Below are 13,150 nucleotides of genomic sequence, written 5' to 3'. Positions count from 1 at the left end.
TCCAAAGACCCCAGGGAGATAGATAGATAGATAGATAGATAGATAGATAGATAGATGATAGATAGATAGATAGATAGATAGATAGATAGATAGATAGATAGATGATAGATAGATAGATAGATATAGATAGATAGATAGATGATAGATGATAGATAGATAGAAGATAGATAGATATAGATAGATAGATAGATGATAGATGATAGATAGATAGAAGATAGATAGATGATAATTAGATAGATTAGATAGATAGATAGATGATAGATAGAGAGAGAGAGAGAGAGAGATAGATAGATAGATAGATAGATAGATAGATAGATAGATAGATAGATAGATAGATAGATGATAGATGACAGATAGATAGATAGATAGATGATAGATAGATAGATGATAATTAGATAGATATAGATAGATAGATAGATAGATAGATAGATGATAGATAGATAGATAGATAGATAGATGATAGATAGGTATAGATAGATAGATGATAGATAGATAATAGATAGATAGATGATAGATAGATAGATAGATAGATAGATAGATAGATAGATAGATAGATAGATAGATGATAGATAGATAGATAGATGATAGATAGATAGATAGATAGATGATAGATAGATAGATAGATGATAGATAGATAGATGATAGATAGATAGATAGATGATAGATAGATCAGTGTTTCCCAACCTTTTTTGGGCAAAGGCACACTTGTTTCATGAAAAAAATCTCGAGGCACACCACCATTACAGCCCCATGACGTCAGCGCGCAGCGTCACGCCGGGAGGGACGCACGAAAGTGTAAGTTTCAATTTTTTCCCCTCCCCCTTGCCTTCCTTCTGTGCCAACCGCCAAAAAGCCAAGAAAAAAGCCAAGACTTTAGGGCAGCAGGTCGACACGGAAGAAGCTCCTACCTAAGGACAGGTGCGACGGCCGTGTCCTCTTCTGCCACACTTGGCAGCCCTGCCTCACGGTCGTGACTCCCACCCTGATTTCTCCCCGCAGGTCGAGCGGCACAGGCAGCCCAATGTGTCCAGCCCAGACACAAGCCCCGCTTCCCCACTCTAGATCCTGAATGCGACCAAGTGCTCTGGACTCCCGAGCAGGGTGGGAAAGAGGACTCGCATCTGGTAGCCTCCGGGCTCCTCGCCTGCTCGAGGGATGGCATTGCAGGCAAGCTGCCGGCCGTCGCCATCGCCGCCCCCTCATGCGAGTGGACCTGCCCGGAGTGGTGGGCCGGGGGAGGCTCACTCTTTGTGGGGATGTGGCCCGCACGCGTGGCCCCGCTTCCTCCTGCCCAGGGCTGAGCTCCTTACCCGCGATCTCGGTCTCGCGCACGCGGATCCCACTTATTCCGAAGCTCGCGCCACTAGCCGGGGCTCTCACACCGTGCCAGGGCGAGGCGGCGCGGCCCACTGACGTCATCGCGGCTCGCCGCTGCCCTCGACTTCCCTGTTCCCTCCCCTCCCTCGGGTCGCCATGGTTACCGAGGACTGCAAGCTGCTCGGGCGAGCGTGGGGCATTAAGTGGGAGAAGGAAAATTAAAATTAAAACTCGCCTGAAGGCCGCCTCTCCGGATATCTTTCGAATTTTTTAATTTTTCCCGCGGCACACCAGGCAACGTCTCGCGGCACACTAGTGTGCCGCGGAACACCGGTTGGGAAACACTGAGATAGATAGATAGATAGATAGATAGATAGATAGATAGATAGATGATAGATAGATAGAGTTTTGGTTCACATTTTGGCTCTGGAGCCTCATTAGAGAAGAGCCGTACTGATACCCTTATACCAGCATCTTAACTACTACATCTTCTTTTACTGTTTGTCCTTTCTTCCATCCTTGGAGAAGCCTAGAAATCGTAGTTTGCAAAGTGCTAAGAAAGAATGCTAGGAACCATTTCACTCCTGGGAACTAATAAATAAAATAAATAAACCTTTATTGTCACTACACCACCTGTGTGCAGTGAAATTAAACGAGCCCCCCCCCCCTCAGTCTTGTTCGCGCTCTGTGTGCTTGTCGGAAGTCAATTGCACCACTATTGCTCCCTACACACACACACTTGCTCCCTACACACACACACACACACACACACACACACAGAGAGAGAGAGAGAGAGAGAGAGAGTGAGTTATATAGGGTGGTGGTGGTGAGGGACCTTTCAGAACAGATTTCGAAAGGGTTCCTGAAGATTGCAGGACCCTTCAGAATGCGTGCAATATAGCTGGATGTGGCAGGAAGGAAGAATTGATTAACGTTGCTGTGTGTGCGTGTAAATATAAGTGCATTCTGCTGGTGTACTTATAAATACTGCCACCCTAACACCCAAAGCTCCTTAGCATCTTACATATTAATACTGTCTGTGATGAATAAAAGAGGAACATGTTACATGCAAGTATCTAGCCAACAAAATTCGTGCTATTTTCAGAAGTAATAATTCTGGGGTGGGGTGGGGTTTTTTTTGCAGTTCTTGTTTCTTTCAATGTCAATTCTCTTTTTCTTCCAATCACCACCACAGGTCCAGGCATTCCCATTTCTACTATTTACGAGAGCAGATATGACAGAGGTATATTCCACTATGCATGTTTGTGTGCCCTGTTGATTGGTTTAAATTCAGATCCACGGTGTACAATTAAAGCACATTTAAAGCAAAGAATCATGGGAACTGTAGTTTACGCATCACAGAGCAACAAGTCCCAGCACCCTTTAACAAGCAACAGTTCCCAGGATTCTTTAGGGGCAGCCTAAATGTGCTTTTAAACTTACTGAAATCCTATGCACTCTTACCCATGACTAAGTCCCTATTACAGTCAAATATAGGAACAGACTATAAACCTAAAGATGAAGACATTTCGAGTTTGATCTCAAAGCATTTTTAGTACATTCACAGGCAGAAAATCTGATTAGATACAGTACATGGGCTCTGCCTGTTTTATATACCTGGCTTTTGTTAAGAATAAAAAAAAGCATTCATTAAACAAATGTTCTACCCACCTGCCTTCTTTTCCCTTCACTGTTTATTCTGCTTCAAGTGTTACAGTAATTAACATTATAACATGCAATCAACATGTGTAGAAACATTTCTTCTGGGCAGAATGAGCATGTGCGTTGATGGGGGATGGCATCGCATGTGCAGACTTTCGCCTATTCATTTCAGTAGCATGCATCAGTTCAGTTCAGATATTGAAACAGACATGTGCAGGGTGGGGTGGAACCTCACCCCATGATACCATCTCCCTGCATATTTGCTCTACCCAGAACTGATGGTCCATGGTGGAGAAAGGCCAGGGTTTCATACACAGCCAGATATATAAGCAGCCAGTCATGGATTTTCCAGATATTTTCTACCGGCCATCCACTTTATTATGATCATTCGTCTTGTGCATTTTGTCTTTCTCCCTCTTTGAGGATCAGGCTGTACATTAACCCCTGTTAGAAGACAGGCGGGTGGCCTATTTGCCTGCCTTTAAACTTATTTGGCTGCCTTTAAACTTTAAACTTAGGGGACGCGGGTGGTGCTGTGGGTTAAACCACAGAGCCTAGGGTTTGCCGATCAGAAGGTTGGCGGTTCGAATCCCCGCAACGGGGTGAGCTCCCGTTGCTCGGTCCCAGCTCCTGCCAACCTAGCAATTCAAAAGAATGTCAAAGTGCAAGTAGATAAATAGGTACCGCTCCAGCGGGAAGGTAAACGGCAGAGTCAGTTACCAGAAGCAGCTTAGTCATGCTGGCCACATGACCTGGAAGTTGTACGCCAGCTCCCTTGGCCAATACAGTGAGATGAGCGCCACAACCCCAGAGTCAGCCACAACTGGCCCTAATGGTCAGGGGTCCCTTTAAATTTACCTTAAACTTATACTAGAAAAATGTAATCTGTGCCGTTAATAAAGATAGAGCAACCTGTGCAGCACATTGGCGACAAATATTCACACAGTTGTTCAAAAATAATTTTACGCCATTTATTAAATATGTGAGAAAGACAATTACTTACAAAGTGCCATGGAAACTTACAAACGACCTAAAATAAAGTGAACTTGCAATATCAGATTTTACTAGGTTCTTACAAATTCTTGATTCAGTTTTTCGTTTTTTCTTGTTTTTTAAATAAGTTCAAGAAGATTCAAGAAAAGGGTAAGTTCAGCGTTGTTCCCAGTAGCTGTGAGGTGCTGATGAGGCAGCGTACAAAGTAATAAAGAAGGCAGGGTGATTTGTTGGCGGATAGCACACTCCCTGAGCATAGTTTTCTGACACGAGACAACTGAAGAAGGCCAGAAAACTGTGCTCAGGGAGTGTGCTCAGCCCCATCGGGGGCGAAACAGCAGCCTCCCAGCTGCATGGATTGCTAGGGCAAAATGGGTATAGAACGCTGACACCCTGTCTTCTTCTCACAGCTACCAGGAACAACATTGAACTTACCCTTTTCTTGAATCTTCTTGAATTTGTTTAAAAAAACCAAGAAAAAACAAAAAACCCGAGTCAAGAATTTGTAAGAACCTAGTAAAATCTGATGTTGCAAGTTCACTTTATTTTAGGTGGTTTGTAAGTTTTCATGGCACTTTGTAAGTAATTGTCTCTTTCTCACATATTTGATAAATGGTGTAAAATTATTTTTGAACAACTGTGTGAATATTTGTCGCCAACATGGTGTACAAGTTGCACTTCCTTTAAACTTATAGCAGTCTAAGCATTGCCCTGCCTGCAAAACTAAGTCAGTTGTTAAGTTTTCTGGTATTTCCTGTTCATGATTACGCTGGAAATCTTCTGGTATTTCATGACCAGGAAGTGGTTTCCCTAAGTGCTGGGTAAGGGGGAGAGTTTTGCTGTCAATGTAATCTAGCTGTAACTGTTTTGCTATGTATGTTCTAGCACTGTCTGGTGTTATCTTAGGTCATACATCTGTAGCATAGGGCAATCTAAAATTATATACAGATCCTTGGGGGGGGGTGAGCTCCTTTAACTAATCAATTGATGGAACACATTAAACACTTCAGGTACTTAATCCTATTACTTCATTACTTAATAGATTTTTGAACGTTTTCTTTCAAAGACTACCACGCCCATCTCCCAGCTATTCTACATAATACATCTGTTTCCTGCACAAACCCCAGAGAGCAAGCATAGGGAAACTCAGCCCTCCAGATGTTTTTGAGACTACAATTCCCATCATCCCTGACCACTGGTCCTGTTAGCTAGGGATGATGGGAGTTGTAGTCCCAAAACATCTGGAGGGCCAAGTTTGCCTATGCCTGCCAGAGAGGGTTTAAAAACACTCTGTCAAGCACTACAACCCAGCAATAAATCCCAACTCAGCAATAGATGTTATCATAGATCCAAGGAGGTTTAGTCCCAGCAAATATTTTCCTATTTTCTCCTCCATAGAAGAGAACAGTCTGTTACTGTGAAAACCACACAGCTGCTTGCTATTTGCATACAGGATATTCACTTATACACATGACCCTAGCAGATTTGATATGTATTCTCTATTTGTGTCCTGACACGTAATAATTAGATTGCAACCATACTCGGTTGTTCTTGTACTGCTTCTAAAATTATTTTAGCTTTCTTTTTTGAGGATATGTCTGTGAAAGGTCATAGGACAAACTTGGAAGGAGATTCAGAAATCAGTAATGATGATAACAAGAACACTAACCAATGGCAATTGTATTGTGAATCTAAATTTTCATCTATGTAGAAATTCGAATTTTGGAAGACAACAGGGATTTGGAATCTTCTCTGCAAAAGATCAGCATGCCTACCACAGATTTTGGCAAACTTGAAGTGGATGGTATAAGTAAGTACAATCGACTACAATATGTATCCTCCCCTTTTGATTTTACATAATGAGTGACAAGAGAAGAGTAGTGGCTATGGTAGCTATTTAAAGGCTTCATGTTTGGTAACTGTGGTCCTTTCCAGACTGCCAAGGATTCAAGGATTCAATCATCTACCAGAAATGCAAGTTGGTGCAATTGAAGTGGATTAAAGCATTCTGTCACCCTGACTCAACAAACCCCCCTTTTTTTCTTTTTTAAAGAGACTTCTTGCAATTGGGAAAGTGATGGGAAATTGCACTGGAAAATGTGGGATGCAGGAAGATGCATAACCACAGCACAAGCAAAGCAGGATGAATGCTCTTTGTCATATACTTTCCCTGCAAAGAAATCAGAACGAATGTTTAGTAATAAGTAGACATAGGGCTCGTACACACATCTGCTTGTGCCCTGACTAGAAAGCATGGGTTCGACCATTTTCTCCCTTGGCCTGCTCCTTCCTAAGAGAAAACCAGCTCTTTAGGGATAGATTGGAACAAATGGCAATCCAGGGAAAGCCCAAATTGCTGTTTGTTCCGACTAGGCCCTAAAGAGTGCTTTTCTCTAAGGGAAAGAGGAAGTATGGAGAAGCCCATAGTCCAACCCCCACATAAAGCTGTGCAGGCAAAACAGGTTGAATGACTCATAAGCAGGTCATCTGAAGAAGCCCCATAACTGCTCAGAAACATGGCAGTTTGTCACCTTGAGCAGTGCAGGACACCTAAGGTGACTGGAATGCTGTGCACAGTCCTGATTGCCTCACACCAAGAATATTGTAGGAAATGGCAACCAAAACTATCAAGAGGCTAGAGCAGCTCCCTTGTGAAGAAAGGCCTTTTTAATTTAGAAAAACAGCAACTGGCAGGAAGGAGGCAGGGTAGAGGTGTGCAGAATGATGCCTATTGTGGAGAAAGTGGACACACAGACATCTTTTCTCCCTCATAGTACTAGAACTTGAGGGAAAGGTAACTCTATGAAACTTATTGTATCAGTGATTCAGGAGAGACCCCACCCCCACCCCAAACTACTTCTTCACAAAATGCACAATTCATTTGCAGAATTCGCTATCACGAGATGCGCGATAGATCTTCAGCATTCGCTATTTGTAATCCCCTCTCTCCCTCTCCCTCTCTCTTCAGCCTTGTGGTACAAAATGGTGCTCCCTCCACGGTTTGATAAATCCAAGAAGTATCCCCTTCTCATACAGGTGTATGTAAAATTGTGTTTATTTATCCTTGCTTGCTTCCTTTCTTTAACATAACTTTGCTTTATTTGGGTATCCCTTAACAATTATTGTCAAATACGCTCATGGCTAGTGACCATAGCTTTAAGTTATAAGACCTGGTGAACCTCAGGTCTGAGGGCCACTTTTATCTGGTCCTTAGGACTCTTCTTCCCAAGCTACATCTCTGCCCAAGGCTAAGCCCCTTACCAGCCTTGCTCTGAATCTACCTCAAGTGCTTTTGCCTAGTTGGAAGGTGTTCCTGAAGTGTGATAATGTCATTTGTCTGCCTGGATAGAGAATGGGAGGGTGGGAACCTCAGTTGTTTTCCACCCCTTGACTATAGCCTCCTGTACACTCACTTTCCTCCCCTGCCCCCACCCTCTGCCATACATCCCCCAGCAGGTTCCCACAAGGGAATGTGACCATTGCCCAAGCTGACTGGGGCTGATGGGAGCTGGAGTAATCTGGAGTATCCTGGGTCCCCCGGCCCTGTGTTAGGCAATGCAACCTGACAAAACACCTTACCTAGTAACAATATATTATGTACCACAACATGGAAACAAAAAGGAAAGCAACGTGCCCAAGCCCTCTCAGCTATGAACCTGAGCAATACCGTTTTGCCTAGGCTCTGTATTTGTTAAAGATTTATATTTTTTGCCACCATTTCCTTTTTCTTTAATAAAAAGGGAGTGTTTTGTAGCCCATAGCGCTGAATTTGAGATTCTGTGAATTTTCGCTGCAGGTACGGAGGACCTTGCAGTCAAAGCGTGAAACACACGTTTGGGGTTAGCTGGACGACCTACCTTGCGAGCAAAGAAGAGATTGTGGTGGCTTTCGTGGATGGAAGGGGGACGGCCTTCCAAGGCGATGAAATGTTATACGCGGTCTATCGGAAACTTGGGGTTTATGAAGTTGACGACCAGATCTCAGCTGTAAGGTAAGGGAAAGAGTGCAGTTCTGCAAACCTACATTGCAAGCCTCTAGGAGAAAGGACTGTGTGGCTTTTGTATAGTGCCAGTATAGCTCTCGTTGCTAGACAAATGTGGCATCTTAAATATTAGCTGCTTACAGTCCAGCATCCTATTCTCGCAATGGCCAACTAGATACCCATGGGAAGCCCGCAAACAGAATCTGGGAGCAACAACATTCTCCCCACCTGTGCTTCCTAGCAACTGATGTTCACTGGTGTACAACAGTGGAGGTAGCGCATAGGAGCTGAAAGTAGTAGATTCTCCAGAAATAAGTAACTCTATTCTCCATGAAATTGTCTGAATTTTCTTAATTATCATGCTAGTTCAAATTTCATTTTCTTTTGGGAACGTTACAAAGAACACCTCAAATTTAGATATACTAACAAACATCTGGGTGTGCTTTTCATGCATGAGATACTTGGTCACTTGTTTGGGGATGCAGCAATGTTTTTGCTTGTTCCCACACTCATCATCCGTTATCTCTGAGCAAATAATCCCATTTTGGCAAAATGAGCATTACTTAATGAAAGAGGTTGCTTCTGGACCCAGGTTTCCCACTGAAGTGGGGCCTAGAAGCAGCTGTGACTGTTACAACAGCAGTGGTCATTCCTGGATTGGGAGAGCTTGATCAAAGTAGTTCAGGCATTGGTGACTTCAATAATGATTTCCTGCAATGCACTGTATGTGGGGCTTCTGTCGCACTTGACCCGGAAACAGCAGTTAGGGCAGAATGCTGCAGCACTGATGCTGACAGGAGTGAGACCCTATTAGCATATAACAGCTCAACTCAGAGATTTTCACTGTTTGCCGATTTGTTACTGGGCCAAGTTCAAGGTTTTACCATTGGTATATAAAGCCCTTAATGGTTTGGGACAATATTCCTTTACGCCATATGCGTCCATTTGACCACTTCAGTCTGCGTGGCCCTGCCATAGGGTGCCACGTATTACTAATTCTGCAGTTGAAACAAATCAGTCTTTTACACCTTGGAACTCCCTGCCTGTTGATATCAGATAGGCACCTTTATTCTGCTCTTTTCATTGCCCACCTAGACGTGTAGTAATTGCATTTGTTTTAGCTTATTGTTGATCTCAATTGTTTATCAGTTTTTGAATGTTTTAAACTGTCTTTTATTAACCATTTAATGTTATGTCTTATTTTATTGGTGAACCTCTTTGAATTTCTAATTTTATTTTTTACAATCCATTGGTAAAAGGGCTTTGGAAATGATGTAGGGTTGCTTCTGAATGGCAGAGTCGGAAATAGAACCCATGAACTCTGGTCTCCAACACCTGTGATCTATATAGCTGATAACTTGCCTATCTAAACAGGTTTTATCTCTCCTGTCCTCTTTCTGCTTATTGACTCTTCCATTTCCTCTTCGTATCAAGAATCATGTTGCTTTAACGTCACTTTAAAAGAACAACCAGCAACAAAGATTGACACAGATGAGACGTTACACTATTTTGAGCCCCACAGCCATCACTTTCTATTGCACAACGCAAGAACGCCTTGTTTTATAGTAACCATAAAACTTATGAATTGGCTTTAATTGCTCTAAAGTGTTCAGAGACAACAGAGGATGTGGCGGGTGCCCATCCAACTAGGTTAAGGTAAAACCAAGCTGCTCTTCTGTTCTTTCATTCATTCATTTAATTCGGGAAATTTATAGAAAACTAAACATTAGCAGATATCGTAATGGTGTGCAACATAAAAAATATAAGAGAGACTGGAAACATTTTCCCCCCAAAAAAGAAAAATTTGAGGCTGCCCACATTTGTTGGCAGTCTGCTGTAAAATGTTTGTGTGTGTGTGTGTGTGTGGAAATGGCTCAACTTGCTGCAAAATAAAAATAAAAGGAAAAAATCTGAAAACATGCATTCAATTGACTTCGGTCGTTGGGGCCCAGTGTGCATTCAGTGTGCTTTGCACTAGAATGGTTGCAGCTTTTCAGCTCCAAATCTGCAAGCAAACAGGTAACTGCAAAGGCCAAGAACTCCGACAGAGAACGCTGTGGCGAGAGAAATTTGCTGAGTCTCTCTACCCGGTCTGAATTGCCGACTTGCTCTGTGGGGACTCCTCCTCAGGGAGGTTGATGAGGTTCCTGGTGTGAAAATGGCCTTGTTTGTTTTTCTTTGAAATTTGGCTTCCTCGAGTTTTTATTTTTGTAATAATAATTTAAAACAGCAAGCCGCAGACTGGGGAATAGTAAACAGCTGCTTGACCTACTTGTTTCTGCCGTTCTGTCATTTCCTCTTCTTCTTTAACCACTTGCCCTCTCATAGCTTGGCTTTAGCTATTATTATTATTTAACATTTTTCATGGAACTGGCTGCTGCTTTAAGAGAATGTGTCAAATCAGCCCCCTTTGGCACCTTCCCACAACTCCATTTAGATATAGCACACTGCACCGTGGTCTTAGGAATGCAATCTGCAGACATTTTGGTTCTCTTCAAGCTCAAAAACTACAGACGAAATCACTAGGACTCAAAAGCAATAGCAAAGGCTATTGATGAAAATAACAATACAATATCTTGCAATGTTGATACATAAAAGCACATGTGGAATAAGCTCGTATTGTAGCCAAAAATAGACTGACAATACAGAATTACCCTCTGAGGCGGAATCTGGAATGAATGTATTGTGGAGTTGTTGACTAGTTCTCTGGATTGTATATTGTTTTTGTTGCTTTGTCAAAACCAACTTAGAAATGAAGACATTCTTGTGGTTGGCAGCTGAAGAAAAACCCCTTAGATTATCTGATGGAAATAATCCAAGTAATTTAGCCGGCAAAACTCTCCAAAATATTGTTTATTGGTTCTCCAGAAGTTGTGATGCAAAATACTGTATTTTGCTTTAAATTGCCAGCTATCTTCCCTGTCTGAGCTCTCTTTAAGTACCTTTCAGCCTGCATTTATGTTCCTCGTTCTTTTAGCTAGAGAGCTACAAATATGCACAATGCTTTCCCCTTGTTCATTACTGAGTTACTCAGAGGAAAAGTTTTAGTCTTGTGCAAATCAGCCATGTAGGTTTGCTGGGAGAGACTAAGTTGCCTAAAGCCACTCATAATAGGTCAGGTTTTCAACTTGGGATTCTCCTCACGGTAGCCACTGTGCTGCAATGGAAAATACCAGAGCAAAAGGGTTTCGAGCATGTCCTAAGATGGGTGGATACTTGGGGTCTGTTTACTACAACGGTGGGCAACGTGAAGTCTTTGTCTTAATTTCATGTGTGTGAAAAGACACACATTCAGGAGGTGAAAAGAGAGGTGACAGAAAGAGGGGAAAGTGAATGGCAGAAAGTCTTTTCATGAAGACTTTAAAAAACAATAATAATCACAAACTCATGTTGAAATATCAAGCTATTTAGAGCTTTATAGGTCATAACTACGGATTCAAATTATTAATGGTATAAGGCTTGATTGATTTTGAATCATGCTTTGGATATGCTTTGATAATTTCCATGTTAAATTACCATCATCACAGTACCTTGCTCTTCATGAAAACTGAGTCCGTATTTGAAATTGAGTACACCAAGTATTTTATAGCATAACTTTCTTGCAAGCGTATGCGACAAGAGGAATAGATCAGTTCTAAGATAACCAGGGCTCCTCATCACATCCAAACATAGCGAGCCCCAGTTTGATCCTGGCTTGTTTGAATTCAAGATGCAACGGGGGAATTCTGGTTAGTTTAAATTAAAACCAGAAGCTTTCAGTCTCCTCCTCCTGTAGCACAGCAGAAGACGACGGGGAAGAGTACTGAGCCTCCCCATAATGCACTAAACTATTGTGTCCTGTTACTATCCAATGTGTCCCATTGTGTGCAGCACTGCCAGTTTCAAACCCCAGTTTAAATCATAGAGCGTATGAACTCATTAGAGCAATAACCATAATCTTCTGCTGCGTAACAACAACAACAAATCTTAATGGAACCCCAAAATATTCAAAAACAAAAGCTATTTTATCACCTTTGTTTTTTGAACTAACGAAACATTTTCCCCCCTTTTGAACAGAAAGTTTATAGACATGGGATTTATTGACGAAAAAAGGATAGCCATATGGGGATGGGTATGTATACTTTTTTTAAAAAAAAGCTTGTTTAACCTTGTTCTGCTTACAGCTCCTTTTGTAAATGCCTTGGTGAAGCGCATGGAGGTTTCTTATGCATGGGCCCCCCTTTGTTCATGCTTCTCCATGGGACAGCTAGACTGTTGCATGTCTGTAATATATTCTAGATTTAATCACCACCTCAGCTGCGTCAACACTCTCCTTCCTCTGGGCTTGATTCTTTGTGAGATTCTGAGATAATGCTGAGCCATAGTTTAGCATTATGAGAATGAGCATAGATGAGGTTTGAGATCACATGCTTTCCCTTCCTCCTCTGGTGTGGCTGACAGCTCTGAAAGCTTTTTGCTTCCATTTTAGACATCATGATGGCCAAACCTGGGCAAACTGGAATCTAATTGTGCTTCGTGCATCTAAACATATCATCTCTTAAGCACAAGGACTTCTGCTGCTTGAGCAATGGAACTTCATCTTTCTCTCCCTGTCTCCCTGCACATCTGTTCCAGGGGGTTGGAGGGGAAACCCAAAACAGAATGGGTCCGAGTGGTTTTCTGTTTCCCCTGCCACTTTCCCTGGGAAAACCTACTCTTTAGCACTGAATTGGAACAAACGTCAATCTGCAGAGAACCCGATTATCACTTGCTCTGATTCAGTGGTGAAGATTGGGTTTTCCAGGGGGAAAGTGATGGAACAAGCACAAGTCTGGATGAGCCTATTATGATTTAATGGCAGTTTGTTAAACCTAGGATGAACAGTTCCCCATCAGGATCCAGTACAGAGCCTGCAGACTGAAGTCAGTTGCTAGCCAACAATTAATTTCAAGTGTTGAATGATTTCCATTTTGTTAACGTTACTTAGTCTCTGATTATCTCTCAAGAAGTGTTACGGTCTCACTCTCTTCAGCTCTTTTGCCAGCAAAAATTATCTTAGGTCTGTCACTGCTTGTTTATCCTGTTTTTCTTCCTTGGCCTGGATTCCCATAAGAGCAGCTTGCCCAGAAGCACAATACAGGACAGAGTAAACTTGCTGGTATTAGAGGTCAAACTATTTTATTTTATTGTTTTGATGCTGAGTGCTTATATTAACAA

The 13,150-nt window shown here is 42.3% G+C and overlaps 1 protein-coding gene across 5 annotated transcripts in view; it reads left to right on the top strand.

Moving 5' to 3' along the window:
• FAP (fibroblast activation protein alpha) overlaps positions 1 to 13,150 on the top strand; it is a 55,978-nt gene that overhangs the window by 34,127 nt on the left and 8,701 nt on the right. For all 5 annotated transcript variants that reach the window (XM_081928861.1, XM_081928863.1, XM_081928862.1 and 2 more), the window contains 5 exons: positions 2,513 to 2,560; positions 5,684 to 5,782; positions 6,941 to 7,010; positions 7,769 to 7,963; positions 12,011 to 12,065. In XM_081928861.1, the coding sequence (XP_081784987.1) occupies positions 2,513 to 2,560; positions 5,684 to 5,782; positions 6,941 to 7,010; positions 7,769 to 7,963; positions 12,011 to 12,065 (467 nt within the window). The remainder of the gene's footprint in view (positions 1 to 2,512; positions 2,561 to 5,683; positions 5,783 to 6,940; positions 7,011 to 7,768; positions 7,964 to 12,010; positions 12,066 to 13,150) is intronic.

This window comes from Podarcis melisellensis, assembly GCF_964234715.1.
Source record: "Podarcis melisellensis genome assembly, chromosome: 1".
Classification (NCBI taxonomy): Eukaryota; Metazoa; Chordata; class Lepidosauria; order Squamata; family Lacertidae; genus Podarcis; species Podarcis melisellensis.
Note: the sequence above shows the minus strand (reverse complement) of the source record. Positions and strands in the feature narration are given on the sequence as shown.